General features: G+C 51.6%; 1 protein-coding gene across 4 annotated transcripts in view; it reads right to left on the bottom strand.

Moving 5' to 3' along the window:
• Positions 1–8,557: 8,557 nt before the first annotated feature.
• KCNQ4 (potassium voltage-gated channel subfamily Q member 4) overlaps positions 8,558–16,417 on the bottom strand; it is a 54,294-nt gene continuing 46,434 nt past the window's right edge. For all 4 annotated transcript variants that reach the window (XM_074334501.2, XM_074334504.2, XM_074334503.2 and 1 more), the window contains exons 11-14: positions 16,099–16,198; positions 13,709–13,840; positions 11,329–11,458; positions 8,558–10,684 (exon numbers count right to left, since the gene is read on the bottom strand). In XM_074334501.2, coding sequence (XP_074190602.1) covers positions 10,472–10,684; positions 11,329–11,458; positions 13,709–13,840; positions 16,099–16,198 — 575 coding nt within the window. In that variant the 3' untranslated portion in view covers positions 8,558–10,471. The remainder of the gene's footprint in view (positions 10,685–11,328; positions 11,459–13,708; positions 13,841–16,098; positions 16,199–16,417) is intronic.

Raw genomic sequence — 16,417 nt, 5'->3', positions numbered from 1 at the left:
GGGCAGATCTAAGGCAGCAGTGGGCATTGGGGACAGACTCAGAAGTGGAGGCAGTGGATCCAGGCCGGACTAGCCCGGTGGGGGGCCGGTGGTCTCACAAGGACTGGACAGAGCAGTGGTTTTGGAGTCAGGAAAGCCAGGGTTCAGCTTTTGCAGATGAGGGAACCAAGGCTCACGGAGAGGGGAAATAACCTTCCAAGGATCGCACCCTTCAAACAGGCAAAGGCATCAAAACCAAAATTTGGAAAAGAATTTGATGTTTAATATGTGTTTTTTGAAGCTGCATCTTGGGGAAAATCAGAACTCTGTGGGACAGCTTCGCCACTACGGTGTGGGTTGTGTTTTCAGCACTTAGGACTTCTCAAGGTAGCCCTCTCCTCCGGTCCTTGTTTAACCTTCACATTCTGAGGGTGCCCCCACATCTACCCCTTTCCCCCAGAGATGACACAGAGCAAGTTAAGAACCTGAGAAGAGGAAGGCCACCCAAGGACAAGTCTGGGGGTCAAAAGATGTGGGCTCAACTCTGGGGTGTGCCCTGGCTTACTGGGCCTCAGTTTCTCCATCTGCAAAATGTGGCTGTTGGACCAGTCAGCCTCTGGAAGTCTTGGCAGCTCTGACTTGTTATGAAAGCTTTTACTTCCCCTTGAGCTTCCCTGACAACACCCCTAAAGTTGCCTCCCCAACGTTGTCACGATCCCATTTCCATTTTATTCTCTTCACAGCATTTATCATTCCCCGAAATTATCTTGTTTTTTATTTATTTTCTGTCTAGACAGTAACGTACTGTCTGCTCCATGTGAACAGGGACTTGTGAGTTTGAGAGACTCTGTGACCTTGGTGCCTAAAACAGTGCTTGGCACATAATAGAAACGAACAAACAATTGTAGAATAAATGAATGAAGGGCAAAGAACGTGGCCCCTTGCTCTGTGTGGCAAATCCTAGAGTGCCAACTTCTCAGTCTGTGAACCGCTCGGCGCTCTCTCTGTCTCTCTGTCTCTCTGTCTCTGTCTCTGTCTCTGTCTCTCTCTCTCTCTCTCTCTCTCTCTCTCTCTCTCTCTTTCTCTCTCTCTCTCTCTCCACCGCCCCTGGACATACTGGTCTTAACTCATGGGCTTTCATGATGGGGTGTCCTGGCCCTAAAGGTCCAGCCTCCTTCCTGGCTCCAGGCTGACACTGCAACACCAAGCCAAGGTCTTTACTGACGCCTTGTGGCTGTGGGCACACATGACAGGGACCAGGAGGATTCCCAGGTGGGAGAGGATTGATCCCAGGTGGTCCTGCTTCCCTCTTGACCTGCTGACCAGCCTTGATTAATCCCCTATATACCCAGCTTTGGGCAGGGGACGGTGAGGACCACAGACAAGAAGCAGATGTTTTTCATGCCTTCTAGGAGCTGAAGAGACACCTGGAGAAGGGGAGACAAGGGTTGGGGGGGGCGGGTTCATGAAGCCCAGGAGAGAAGCTGAGGGGAGTCTGGTGGGAGTGAGGGTCAGAGGGAAGCTCAGAGCCCACCAGGGCAGCCTGGGTCTCAGGCCTTAGGACCTCTCTCCCCAGGATATCTACTTTCCGGCAATCTCCCCCACCTCCAGGAAATCTTCCATGTCTCCCACCCAATTTAGAGGCTGTGTGGGGGAACAGAGAAAGAAAGAAAGAGGAGGTGTCTGGTGCCCAGAGAAGCCATTTGGGATAAAAACAAAGATGTTTCAGGAGAGTTTAGAGAATGATCTACGTTGTGCCATGCAATGTAAACCTTCAGCTTCACTGCTTCCAGTAAAATCCACCTTACTAGCTATATTAGTCAGGTCTTGCTGTGGTAATGCTGTGAAACAAACAAGCCCCAAATCGCAGCGGCCTACAAAACCATATATTATTTCACACTTCTAAGTCTCTAGGTCAACTACAGTTCAGCGGATGCTGGCCTCTTGACTTTGAGTCTGGTTCAGGTCTGCTCCACATGACTGAGTTCTGGCCCCAGGATGAAGGAACAACAGCTATCTGAGTCTTCTCATGTTGGAGGAAGGAAGCACTGAGAGGTCTTGCCATGCCCCTGTGGCCTTACCTTAGAATAAGCACACTGTTTTTCTCTCTCCATTCCACTGGCCAGAGTAAACCCCATGGTCAAGCCCAAATCAATGAGGTGGTGGAATAAATGTTGTGGTGCTCAGATGCCCCGTTCAGGGTCCGCACACCCACTCCCCAGCTGCTGGGGATCTCAGCTGCTGACTCACAACTGTCACTCACTGGGAATTGCCCTTGAACATAGGGAACTGCCTCACCCAAAGTCAGACCCCTCCCAGGGCCGGTGACTGGCTGATGGATGCATGGAAACAACAGCCTGCCTCCTTCCCTCAATGTAGCACAGCTCTGAAGGGCTGTCTGAGCTCCAGAGCTCCTGAAGATCAGCATATGCTCAGTGTAATCACTTTGCAGATCAGCTTCTCCCTCCATCCAGCCTTCCCTTCCTGGCATCCTTACAGATGAATCTCCTGAGAGCACTGGGCGATAAACCTTCATACCACTGTGTCTGCAAACCTGCAGGTAGGAAACCCAATGTAAGACAGGTAGGGAATTATACTCCGCCCAAATGTAGCCATGGTAACGATGAGGAAGGAAGACTTTCAGACAAATAATTCAATCTAATACCATCATTAAAGACAGTATTGTGAAGACAGATTTGACTTATTTTGGCTGCAACAAAGCGCTAGGCACATATTCAACATGGATGCAGGGTGAGAATTGAGGCCACATCTGAGAGGTCCCATGTTTTGGTTGCCATGATTTTACCTTTTATACTGGGGTTCCAAATAAGTTATAGCGTATCAAAGGTTCTGGAACTAAAAAAAAAAAAAAAAGTTTTCCCAATCATTTGGTTCCATGATATCTAGACATGTGTCTGGATCTGTGCAGCTGAGATGGGGCAAGCCCCAGAAAGAATTCTCAGCCCCGTGTATTTACGGCAGAGAGGGGGACGACGTTGGTGGATAAAAGCCCCACTCCAGGTGTTATGGGGTGAATTGTGATCTCCAAAATTCCTATGTTGAAGCCCTAACCCCCAGTACCTCAAAATGTGAGGGTAGTTAGAGATAGGGCCTTTAAAGAGTTAAAATGGGGTTGTTAGGCGGGGCCCTAATCCAATATCACTGGTGTCCTTATGAGAAGAGGTGATTAGAGGAGAGGGGGAGGGAGAGAGAGAGAAAGAGAGAATGTGTACTCACAGAGAAACAAATGTAGACACCAGGAAAAGACGACCACCTGCCAGCCAAGATAGAGGCCTGAGAATGAAACCAACCCTGCTGACACCTTGATTTTGGACTTCCAGCCTCCAGAACTGTGAGCAAATACATTTCTGTTGTTTAAGGCACCCGGTATGGAGCTTTTATTATAATAGCATTTATTATGATAGCCCCAGCAAATTAATACACAGGGTAGCAGCTTTCGCAGTCCAAGAGGTAGGTAGAAAAGGAAGATGGGCAACGCAGCTTCTCAAAGGGAAAATAAAGCAACTCTCTTACCCATCGGAACTGTCCAAAGTACAAGAAACAAGTTGTCTAAATTGGAAAGCACGCGGCATGGTTTTCTTTGATCCGCAAGAGTGTAAAATGGCAAGATTGCAAGCAGCCCACGTCCGCATGAGCTGACCCCTGCATTACCGCAGTCACAGGCTGCTTCCTACATCTTCTGAACCTGGGCCTCAAGAGGCCATCTAGCTTCTGCTCTTGCCCTCTTGTCATGTGAAGAAGCCCAGTCTAATTTACGGGAGCAAGAGAAGCCACCTGGAGCAGAGACCAGCCATCCCACACCTGGACCAACCAGGGTGCTGACAGCCAACACCAAACACAAGACAGGTGAGTGAGGCCATCTTAGACCCTCCAGCCCCAGTCAAGATGCCAGATGATTGCAACCACATTAGTGATCCCAGGTGACATTAGCAGAACTGCTCAGCTGAGTCCAGCCCAAATCGCTGACCCACGGAATCAAGAGCAAATAAAATGGTTGTTACTTTAAGCTATTAAGTTTTAGGGCGCGTTGTCGCACAGCAATAGATAAATGGTACACTAAAATCACATCTGCTCTTGAGGCCATAATTGTTGACAGTTTGGGGACTCCCATAGCCACCTGTAAACCCTCCTTGCTGAGCCAGACAAATTTAGAAGATAAAGAAATGTATGTGCATTGGTTGGTTAATTGTGCATCTGTTCTGCCCAGTGGCTGGCTGACCTCAGGGCCATACCTGGCTCTCCTGCGTCTGTTCATCCTGTGTATTGTGCTGAGCCAGGGGCTGGCCTACAGCAGGTGTCCACAGACATTTACTCAATTAGTGAAATGCCATGGGGCTTGTCTTAGGTTACCAGCACCTCCTGCTCTCTTAACTCGTCTCCCTGCACCCAGACTTGTACCCACAAATCTATCTCCTAGCATCGGCAGAAAAGTTTCTAAAATGCAAACCTACCCTGGTTTGATCCCTGATCAAAATATTTAATTGTCTCCCCACTGCCCTCACAGTGAAATCCTATCTCTTTGGAATGAAATATGAAATCCTGAAAACCTGACCCCTGTCTAATTCTAAAGTCCCATCTGGCACCACTCTCTCTTCCTTGCCATCTGGACGCAGTCACACGGATATCTTCCTGTTCCTTTCATGTACCACACTCTCTGGTGCCTCTGGACCTTTACACATGCTACGCCCCCTAGCTGGAACATTCACCACCAGCCAGTTCCCATGCCTGACTAAATGTTACACACGTTTCAGTACATTTGGTTGTCCATTTTGGCTGGATTGAGAGGTGACAAGGAGGGATCTACAGTGGTTTCTGGGTAGTGGTTAATGGTTTGGCTGGATGGTCAGGGACTTAGGAAGCACAGAATTAGAGGACTGGTGATAAGAAAGACTTGGGAAGAGTATTTAGATGGATTTTCAGAAGTGGGCAGAGTGTGAAGATACTTCTACCCCAAGTGAAATCTCACCAAAGGGCATCCATGGCTGAGGAGGTTCTTGATAATCAGGTGGCTAAGATGGCACATTCGTGGGTGTTAGCCAGCCCCTTTCTGTAGTCTCTTGTGGGGACGGAGCCTCAGAGAGCAGTTTCCAGGCTCTCGGCCTCATGTGGAGGGGTGCTGGCTTGGGTAGTGGGTGGCTGTCAGCTGTGGCTGGTTGGCTGTCAGCTGTGGCCATTGAGCCATTGGCCACTGATATAACTGCCGCGGCTAGAGGAGAGTCGAGGAGAGTTGAGGAGAATCGGTCGGTTGGCAGCAAAGTGGACAGCAGGTCGCATGTCGTGTGAACCCAGCCTCCCGTGAGACCATAGTGGTATGACTCCCCTACCTATGGCTCCGTGGGTGTTCCTTTTTGGCCTAGCCATATCCTGCGCTCTTATGAGGGGAGTGGGAGCAGAGACCCCGCAGGCCGCCCCACACGACACCTGTGTTCTTGTGCAGAGAGCGGAAGCAGAGACCCCGCATGACATCTCTCCATTGCTTGCTCTGCACACTCTTGTATAACATGTTGATGGTCGCAAAAATGGAGACTATTTATGCGTTCGACAATATGGATTTACCTCACCAAGGCTGATCTGGCTGGGCCACTACTGTACCTACCACCAGCAGAGACAAATGTCGAATATTCAACGTATCATTGTTCAGAAGAGATTCAACTAGCCGCCTGATGCCAGGTTGATTCTACTGGATCATTTCCATTATGGAGAAGGCAGTGATTTATCCTCGTCAACACAGCCAGAATATAAGGCTCTGGGGATCAGTGGGAGGAGAGAGTGGCTCTCTCACTAGCATACCAAATAACCCACAGTGTTAGTTTCCTGTGGGTGCCATAACAAATTACTATAAACTTGGTAACTTAAAACAAAAGAGTTTATTCTCTCACAGTTCTAGAGGCCAGCAGTTCATCAGCTTCCCTGGGCCTAAGTCAAAATATCAGCAGGGCTACACCCCCCTCCAGAGCTCTAGGGGAGAATCAGTTCCCTGACTCTTCCACCTGGTGGCTGCTGGCATTCCTTTGTTGTGACCACATGACTCCAATTTCTGTTTCCATCTTCATATTGTCTCCTCCTCTTCCATGTGTCTAAGATCTCCTTCCATCTCTCTCTGAAAAGGACACTTGAAAACGGATTTAGGGCTCACTGGTTAATCCGGGATAATCTCCCCATGCAAGATCATTAACTTAATCACATTTCCAAAGATCTGTTTTTCCTTATAAGGTAACATTTTACAAATTCCAGAGATTAGGACCTAATATCTTTGGGTGGCCATTATTCAGGCTACTATGCCCACTCACAGAACTTTTGCTTCTTGTCCCCGCAACGTTGGGCTCTGCGAGTTTGGAGGTCTTAATTCTCATGGGAAGGGAAGCAAAAACAGTTTTCATTGAATTGGAAGTTAAAACTTCTAACAGGCCATTTTGGGCTCCTCGTGCCACTAAACCAACAGGCAAAGAAAGAGTTTGCCCGTTGTACTGGCTGCCTGACTGACCCTCATTACCAAGGGGAAACTGGGGTGCTGCTACACAATAAGGGTGAGGAGGGCTATATCTAGAACCCAGGGTATTCTCTAGGGTCCCTCGTAGTCCTTCCATGTGCCATGGTAAACATTAATGAAAAGCTATGGCACCCAAAACTGGGCAGGACTATTGAGGATTCAGCCCCTTCAGGAATGATTACTTGGGTCACTCCACCACGTAAAGAACCAAAACCAGCAGACGCCCTGAGCAAAGGGGACACAGAACGGCAGGAGAGAGAGAGAGAGAGAGAGAGAGAGAGAGAGAGAGAGAGAGGAAGAAGAAGAAAGAGGAGGAGGAGGAGGGGGAGGGAAGGAAGGAAGGAAGGAAGGAAGGAAGGAAGGAAGGAAGGAAGGAAGGAAGGAAGGAAGGGAGGGAGGGAGGGAGGGAGGGAGGGAGGGAGGGAGGGAGGGAGGGATGGAGGGAGGGAGATGATAGACTGATAGAAAGATCAACAGATATATAGTGTAGATCGACTGTGGCACTGTGACCCGTTACCAGAAGGCCTACTGCAACTATGCATATTTTCTTCCTTGCTTGGTGTGTGTGTGTTATACTAAGTAATATGTTTTTTTCCTCCCCTCTCCTTTCTTCCTATTATTTTACTCATATATAGATTGTGCTTGCCACCTTTACAGTTCAGTATTCAGTGGCAGGTGGGATTGTGACTGAATTAGAAGAGCAATTAACATCACCAAAAACGTGGATTCAACAACTCCCAGAGATGGATATATCTATTGGAAGGTGGAACTTAATGTTTTTCCCACTTAGGGGGAGAGAGTTAGAGTGTCTTCATTTGTATGCAAGATAGTTTCATCTTATTAGGTGGAAGCTACTGTTGCTATATGAAGGTTCAAATATGTGTGGATTGATGTGTTTGGATCTGTGTCCAAAGGGGTGGACTGCGCCAGGTATTAGGTTACTGTCTTCTAGTGGCAAACGCAGCCTTCTGTGCTCTGCCCTGGGGTACTGGGACCGGGACTCTGCAAACCATATTACTCCTTTGTTAGCAGGCTTTGACAATAAGGAAGGCAGTAGGAGCTTTGCTTACTAATTTTATCAGCAACAGCCTGGTAGTAAGAGTTGATCACAACTAGGGTTTCCAGGCGGGAATTCCTGCCCGTTCTCAGGAATTTTTTTCATTTTCCCATTCCCGAATCCCGAGACATAAACTGTTATCTGTTCTTCACAATGAATCGTTTCCACAAAGTGACGGCCGGTACTACCAACCACCTGGGTTCAAGGAGCCAATTTTCCCGATTTCCCGACCAACTTTTCTCGGGATTCGGGAACAGAAACGCGAAAAAAAATTCCCGAGAACGGGTGGGAATTCCCGCCTGGAAACCCTAATCACAACCTTGAGCTTTTTTTCTGCACTCCCAGACAAGCTCACTGTATCCCCTAAGAGGTACTAGCACCAGCCAAACAGCACCCCCTCTCAAGACCTCTGAGCCCAGCACTCTAGGGCTCCCCCAATGAAGCTTGTGGGTTCTGCTAAGCCCAACCTCTTCCCTGTATTCCTTCAGCTTTAAGAATGGTAGCTGCTTCCTGCAGTGATTTTTCTCTGGGTTATCTCAGCATTCTCTTTTGTTCTTTCAGCCCGCCAACATCAGTGTAACCCATTCCCTATAGCAAATTCTCTTTGTTGAAAAATTTCTAGTGTAATTTCTGTTTTCCTGACTGGACCCTGACTGGTACAAACTATTAGGAAAGTGGCACTCACTTTTCCCTGGGGCCTTAAGCCAAAAGAAAGTAAATTTGGAAGTGCCGGGGGATCACTAGGAGAGGTCAGCCTGCCTGAGAAGAAGGCTGAGACAGAAGACAGATCACTGACACATTTCAGCACCCAGATCTAGCTGTGCGTGGAGCCAAGCCTAGCCCCTGGACATTTTAGTTACCTGGGCCAATAAGTTTTACTTTTTGCTTAAGCCGTACAGTTGAGATTTTGTTGTTACAACCCAAAGAGTTCTGACTAATCCAAATCTCCTCATCTCACCCCCAGACCAGGTACCCACCCCACAGCCACCAAACATTCAAAGCCAACCACCTCCTACTGAAAACTTTAATGAAACCAATAAGTTAATAAGTTAACAAAGTGAGGTACTTGCATATTCGAGAACCAGGTTGGTGGGGAACCTTGATCGTGGAAGGAGGGAGGGCTTCTTCCCAAGTCTCCTTTGGTCACAGGGTAATCCCATTCTCCTGCCCCTCTCCACAGCTCTGTCTCTGAGGGGCCAAGGGGTGGCTCTCTGGGGACAGTGCAGTGCGGGTGAGGTGAGCCAGGATAGGCTCCATCCAGGGCATGATGTTGACATGCAGAGGGCATGTTGGGGCAGAGGCTGGGCACGGTGGGGCTGAGCAAGATCCAACCCCAGCCCTAGTGCTGGTTCATGCAGGTCCCCATTTATGAGATGCAGGCAGCTGGGCCTGTGCCCCTTGTTCACTGGCACCCCACTACCCATCAATCTGCTATCACCTGCATTGGCTTTGCAGAAGAGGAACAAAGGTATAGGGATACCAAACAGGTGCTGGAGGCCTGGAGTGGATGGGGGCTTATGCCAGTATGGGGGCTGCCAACTAAAGTGAAGAGTGAGGTATGGAAGAAGGAGAAACAGTGCATGTAATGCCAGATGCACGGGTGCCTGAAAAATGGTAGTTGCTAGATGCATTATTCTCTTTGGGAGTTACAGTGACTAGAAAGGTGGCAAGCCTAGACAGAAGCGGGCCTGACAACCACCCTGGGGAAGGGTCTGGGGTCTTTCCAGTGCTATCCAGGCCCCAGAGGCCTAGGCCTGAGTTGTGCTGTGGGGACGTTGGGAAGGGCCCTTGGGGGCAGGCAGAGGCAGCAGTGAGGGCTCCTGGCCCAGTGTGGAGTACATCTTCTTGAGTAAGGAGAACTGGTAAAGCTCTGGAGGGGCCTGGAGAGACCTGGTGTCACTTCAGAGCTCCCTCTCCTACCTGGATGGAGTCGGGGGCTCCTCCTAGTGGACATCACCCCGCAAGGCCAGTTCACTGGCATCAGCTGCAGAGGCCCAGGAAAGGCTGAGTGCTCTGGGCTCACGTCTCCATAGGCGAGCGATTGTGTGTGTCAGTGTGGATGTGAGAGACTTTCTGCATGTCTGGGGAAACTAAAGGGACGTGTTTGTGTAACCATGGGAGCATTGTCTGTGGGAGTTTGGGGAAGAACACAGAAACTTAATTTTGTCAAAGGCATCTGGAAGGCCAAAGAGGGAAGTGGACATCCCACAGGAAGGGGACTCTGCAAAAGGCAAGAAAGGCCCAGGCACTGCCCTTGGGGGAGGCAAGGGAGAAACAGGCCCCATGCTGGGTGGGGGGGGGGGGTGATAAGCCAAAGAATGGAAAGGAGGGTCATGGCCAAGCAGCCTGAGACCAGCTACTGCTGGGGGCCCATCTCCCAATGGGAGAGGGGCAGAGGGACCCCATGGGGGTCCCCAAAGTTGCATATTTAACATAGTTTGCATATATGGTGCCCACCTGCCTCATGGCAGGGTCCTGTGCTTGTGGGTACCTGTGGGCACCCCGGGCCCACCCCCATGGGGGCGGGGACTTGGCGGGAGGGCTTCCCTGCTCTGTCCGAAGGGCGGGGCCAGAGACCTCGCCTTGCATAGCTGGAAGCTGGGTCAGGGCCCAGGGCCCCAGCGCCCTGCTCCCACTCCCGAGGCAGTGCCTCTACCAGACAGGTCGTGTCGGGCCTTGATGGACCGGGCAGGGCACTGGGGGGCCCAGAGGCCAAGGGGCAGCCGCTGCTGCTGCCCTCCGTGTAGCCTGGCATCTCACGCTCCTGAGGTGGGGCGCGTCGCTGGGTGGGGTATCTCGCCCACCCAGGCAGCTCAATACTGCGCGTGGCCTCTCTCCCCGAGAGGGAGTGAGTTCAAGTAAGAGAGGGTCCGGGCGTCAGGCCAAGGCGCTGGCCGAGTGCGGCCCCGCCCCTGAAGAGACCCTCAGTCCATATTGGTGCTGACCGAGCGGGAGGTGCTGAGCGTCTGTGCGGAGACAGAGATGTCCTCGTGGTCCACAGGACTGTGGTAGTCCGAGGTGATGTCGGGGTCGAAGAGCGGTACTTGCACTGTGCCCAAGCTGGCCGAGGTGCCGGAGCGCAGGCAGCGCGAGTAGAAGCCCAACAGCAGGTCCAGCTTGTGCTCGATGGACTGCACCTGGGGGCGGGGAGCGGCTGGAGGCGGGGCTTGGCTGGGACTGGAGGAGGGATTTGGGGCTGGGCAGGGGCAAGGCTGGAGGTGGAGCTTGGGAGGAGCGCGGCCAGGAGGCGGGGTCTGGCCGGGGCTAGAGGCGGGACATGGCTGGGAGGCGGGGCTTGTCCGGGGTGGAGCGCGTCTGGGAAACGCAGCTCCTCCAGGAGGAGGTGCGACAGGAAAGGCGGAGCTTGGCCGGCGGGCAGGACGAAGCTGGGAACCAGGGGGCTTATTCGCCGAACAAAATTTAGTTGTGACTGGTTGGGATAGTCCGGGCGATTGAGAGACAACGGAGGCGGGGTTAAATGAAATAGGTGGGACTTAGACGGGTTTATTTTAGACTATAGCGGGGCTTGGCAGGAGAGGGTGGGTTTTCGCGGGAGTTTAGCAGGAGAAGGCGGGCTTCCTGGGAGGCGGGGCTTGTCTGTGGGGCCGGGGTGGGCCTGGCCGTGGGCGTGTGGGCCATGCTTGGGCCTCCTGCCGGCAGGTGCTCTGGGCTGCGGCTCTGAGAAGCTCACCCTACCCTTGTGCTTGTCCCCGTGGCCTTCCAGAGCTTCTCGGTCGACGACTAGTTCCGACACACCAACGAAATGCCCTCGCACACTCACCTGCTTCTCCACCTTGACCACGCGTCCCATCATACTGATTTCATCCACCGCCTCCGTGTCCGAGGGCCCCTTGTCGCCCTTCTCCCGTGCCTTCCGATCCCCGAGCCCCCGGCCCACAATCTGGTCCACCCTGTGGAGAAAGGGAACCGTCAAAGCCCGGACACACACCATCCATCCACCCCTCCCACAGGAGCTCGAGATTGCCTGTTGAGAGACACAGCTGGCACCAGTGGGAGGGGACAATCTGAGAGAAGGGGGCGTTTTGCCCTGACAAAGTTGGATGCAGGGACCCAGCTACTGCTTTGACGGTTTTCCAACTAGCCAAGCAAAGGCACCACACACAAGCATGACAAGTAAAACAACCGCTTGATGGGAGGACAGGTGGGAAACAGTGGACTGGAAAAAGAGGGAGAGACACAAGCGGGATTGTGAGTTGTAAGGTGGACAAGGCTAGAGCTGGTCCCACCTTATTTTTCTGCTCTCATTTAAAGTAAAATTCTTAAAAGTGTTATTACTACCATCTATGTCAATTTCTCACCTCCCATTCTCTCTAAAACCTACTCCAATCAGGCTTTCATTCCCACCATTTCACCAAAACTACTGTTGTCAAGATTCCAAATGACCTTCATGTCATTGCTAAATTCAGTGATGACCTCTCTGTCCTCATTACACTTGACCTATGAGCAGTGCTGGGCACACCTGAGCACCCCTTCTTCCTGCACTTTCATTTGGATTCCCAAACACCACCCTCTCCCAGTTCTCCTCCTACCTCGCTGACGCTCCTTCTCAGCCTCCTTTGCTGGTTCCTCCTTTATTTCCACAACTTCTTAACATTGCAGGACCCAAGGCTCACTCCTGGGATCTCTTTTCTGTATTTACTCTCACTTGCTAAGTGATGTCTTCATTTCCAGATGTTCATTCCCCTATACACTGTTGACACCAAATCTGAATCTCCAGCCCTGTACCTTTCCTCCGAATGCCACACTCCCCTAACTGCCAGATCAACACTCTACTTACATGTCTGATAGGCATCACAAACCCGACACGTCCCAACTTTCCTGACTGAAACTTGCTCCACTCATTGCCTTCTCGGTGTCAATGAACGGCAACATTTTCCTCTTGCTCAAGCCAAAAAAACTTGGTTTTATCCTTGACTCTCTTTTTACTCTTACATCCCATCACAAAACCCTGTCAGCTCTATCTTCAAAATATATCTAGAATCTGACCATTTCTCCCCGCCTCCACTGCTGCCACACTGGTCCACGTCCCCATCATCTCTTGCCTGGACATCTGAAGGAGCATCGTCACTGGTCTCCCTGCTTCCACCCTAACTCCCTTATAGGCCATTCTCAACACAGCGCTTAGGGTGATCCTTTTAAAGATATCAGTCAGATCTTGTCAGTCATTTGCTCAAAGCCCTCCAATGCTTGCATCTCTCCCTGAATGAATGCCAACATCTTTGCAGTTGCCTACAGGGCTTTATACAGGCTAAGTGTCATTAGCCTCTTAACCTCACCTGCTACTTCTCTCACACCAGAACAGACACACCGAGCTCTTTGCTGTCTCTTAAACCTCCCAGCCACCTATCCATCTCAAAGACTTGGCACTCACTGTTCCCTCTGGAGACTTTTTTATTTAAATAGCCACAGGGCTGCTTGCCTCACCTTCAGTTTTTTTCTCAAATGTCACCTTCTCACCTATTTAAAATCGCAAACCCCAACACTCGAGCCCTTATTTTTCTCCTTAACCTTCATCATCATCTGAGATATTCTAGTTTCACTCACTTATCATCTAGTCTCCTTTCCACGAGAATGAAGGCTCGGTGAGGGCAGAGACTCTGTTTTGACTTCCACCATATGCCCACTGTCTGGCAAGTAACAAATACCCAACGACTATTTCTTGAGACAACAAATGAATGAACAGGCAGTGAAAATTCAGGCCACAGGAAGAGAAGGGCAGGTGTAGGTGATTGGGGTCTTAGTGTGAGAATTCTTCCTATATGCTGGGTGGAGAGAAGTGCCGGATTCCAGAAACAAGAGGTGGGCAGCATTGAGGACAATTTGCCTATCCTCTGGGGAAATAAGAGGCCATTGATTATTTTAGGCTCATTAACTTAGGACCAGGAAACATTCCAAAGACGTCCCCTGAGGCGTACAGGCGTAGAGGGTTCTAGAGGACCCGCCAGCTGGTCGTTCAGGTTCAAGACAAGTGTAGGCTCTGGCCCGAGCCGCGAAAAACTCCAGCTCCCACAGCGGGCCCTAGGGGGCGCTCGGAGCATCGTTCAGGCGGCCGCGGAGGGGCTAGGGCACGCGCGTCTCGCGCGGAATCTGGGGCCACGACTTCCCTGCCCCGCTCCCCCTTCGGGGCCGGGTGCACCCACCGAGCCTGCAGGCTCTTGATCCGGCCCAGCATGTCCAGGTGCCCTGCTGAGTACTGCTCGATGACGTCCTTCACGTCGTACGGTCGCAGCGTCTCCTTGAATTTCCTTTTGGCCACCAGGAACTTCAGGATCCTGTCGGGGAAGGGGGTCTCAGAAGGAAGGGATTCTTTTCTAGCCCCCTCTCTGTGCCTTTGTTACCCCCTTGTCTAGCAGCAGGGCACCTCCTGCTTGGGCCACCACAAACATCCTCTGTTGGGTCTCCCAGCATCCCTACCTGCCCAGCACGCTCCCGCCCCCGGACCCCGTAGGTTTCCTTCGTATTCTTTAATATGTCTGTCTGTATCTGTAGTTGCATTAGCCTGCGAGGGCAGGAACAGGTCCTGGTTGCTCTCTGCTAGGTATGACACAAGGCAGGCATCTGTGAAAACCGTTACTGACGATAGCTTGGAGAAAGAGTTTTGCATTCATTCCACAAATGTTTGTTAGCACCGCTGTACTGGACCCTGGGCACCCTAAAGGGCGTCAGATCCAATACTTGGCCTTAGGTGCCCAGGTCTGAGGCGGGAGACAGAGGACACAGGCAATTATGGGTTGACAGGGGCCATGTTAAAGAACAGAGAAAGAGGCCTGGGGACCAAGAGAAGGGAGACCTCTGCTGGGGAGGTCAGGGAACAAGTCTTGAGAGTGATACTTTCCAGTCCCGGGGCAAAAGGAGGGGGACAAAGGGAGGCTTTCCCAACATAGGCAGGCATGGAGGTGTGTGAATGCGAGCCAGTTCAAAGAAGCTGAACAGGAAGGGAAAGAAAGGGGTTAATTCACAGGGGGTGGGGAGGGCATATGAGAAGACAGGGAAAGAGATTGTCCTTGAGAAGGAGTCTCTGAGGAGGGTACTCTGAAGAGCTCTGAATCCCTGAAAGAGATTGGGCAACGGGAAGTTGGGGAAGGTGCCGTGTGGTTTACTCTGGTTTAGCATGACCATTCTGCCAGCCCTGGAGGGAGGGACGAAGCTGAGAACCTGGGGCATATTCCCTGAAAGAAATTTGGTCAGGAAGACCAGCTCCAGGGATGGGCCTGAGTTGGACGGGGGTAGTGGGGTGGAGATATGGAACAGCTTTGAGCATTTCAGGACTGAAAGGGACTGAAAGGCTTCAGAGTCTGAGTCTAGGATAACTCCCATGGATGGTATTGTCACTGCCTGAAGTGGGGACCCGGGAGAAGGAACAGATTTGGGGCATGCTGGGTGTGAGGGGTCTGTGGGATGGCCAAGGAGTGTTGACCTGGAGGTGGCAGCTCAGGCATTGTGCTCCTGAAGCGAGTCACTTGGAGGGGAGAGACAGGATGTATAAAAAGAGGGTGGGGAGAGGCCTCAGATTCTCGGGGTGGAGGGTGTCCAGTTGACTCTGACTTTAAAAGGATCACAAAGGGAAGAGGCTAGAGGGCAGGTGCATCAGCCAGGGAAGAGAGGAGGTGAGTCTGGAAGGCCTGGCGGTGAAGGGGTCTCTGGAACTAGAGCTGTAAGCTGGAGATGGAAACTAGGCCAGGACTCTATGCCAAGGATCTTGGGGGCCAGATCCACGGCTGGGCCGTGACTAAGTGCTTAGGAGACTCTGGTCCCCCCTTACTTGTCGATGCAGGGAGACAGCCAGTTGAGCCAGTAGGCCAGGGACTTTTGAACTTTTTGCCCAAGACCCACCATAAGAAATATATTTTACATCAGAAACCACTACATATTTACACACATGCACGTAACTGAAACATAAGTCTCATAAACAGTATTTATTCTAATTACTGGATGCACACTGATATTTTCTATTCTATTCTGTTTTTTAGCTGACCATGGCCCACTAAATTGATTTCACTAAGTTGATTTCAAACTGTTGGGACCTGTGGTTTAAAACCCACTGCTCTAGAAGTCATGGGAAGACAGACAGGCTGAGGTCAAGACACCCAGGGAGAGAAAGTCTGAGACACAGAAATGGAGGGCAAGAGCACATCAGACAGAGACACAGGGAGAGGCGGGCAGATGCTGATACACAGCGAGGGAGACAGAAATAAAGAGAAGAGAGCCTGACATAAAGTGAGCGAGAGGCAGGGCAGAGAAGCAGAGAGGACACTGAGGGTTTGAGGAGATGGACCGTGATGGGCAGCTGTGCCCACCATCCCACCCTGCCAGCCTTTGGTATGAGCAAACCCTGCTGGGAGCCATATGCCATGTCCCCCACCCACCCACACTCCAGGGTCCCGCCAGCCAGGCACCGACAAGGGTGCCAGGTGGGCAGCAGCTGGTGTGCCTGGGAGTTAGGCCAGGCCTGTACATGAGGGCAGGCCCCAGGTGCGGAGCAGTAACGGGGGCAGGCGGATGCTGATTGCACCTCAGGCCTCAGGCTCACCTGACAGAGCGGATGACCGTCTTCACAGCAGGCATGACGTCCTCTACTGTGAGCTCACACTGGTAGCTCTTCTCCTCTGCCACTTCCTCCGAGGGGCCCTCTGGAAAGTCAGGGGTCCCAGGTGGTAGTCAGGGGGCCCAGGGACTACTCCCACCTCCTACCATCACAAGCCAAACGACGCTTAGAGCTACCAGTAGGGAGACAGAGGCCCAGAAAGGGCCCAGAACCTTCCTGGGGCACAAGGCAGACCAGGCTCCAGCCCCCCTTGCTGCCCTACCCAGGGCGGCAAACCTCAGCTTGTTGCATGCCCATCTCCCTA

This window comes from Rhinolophus sinicus, chromosome 14, assembly GCF_057876585.1.
Source record: "Rhinolophus sinicus isolate RSI-liver-muscle chromosome 14, RSI-T2T, whole genome shotgun sequence".
Classification (NCBI taxonomy): Eukaryota; Metazoa; Chordata; class Mammalia; order Chiroptera; family Rhinolophidae; genus Rhinolophus; species Rhinolophus sinicus.
Note: the sequence above shows the minus strand (reverse complement) of the source record. Positions and strands in the feature narration are given on the sequence as shown.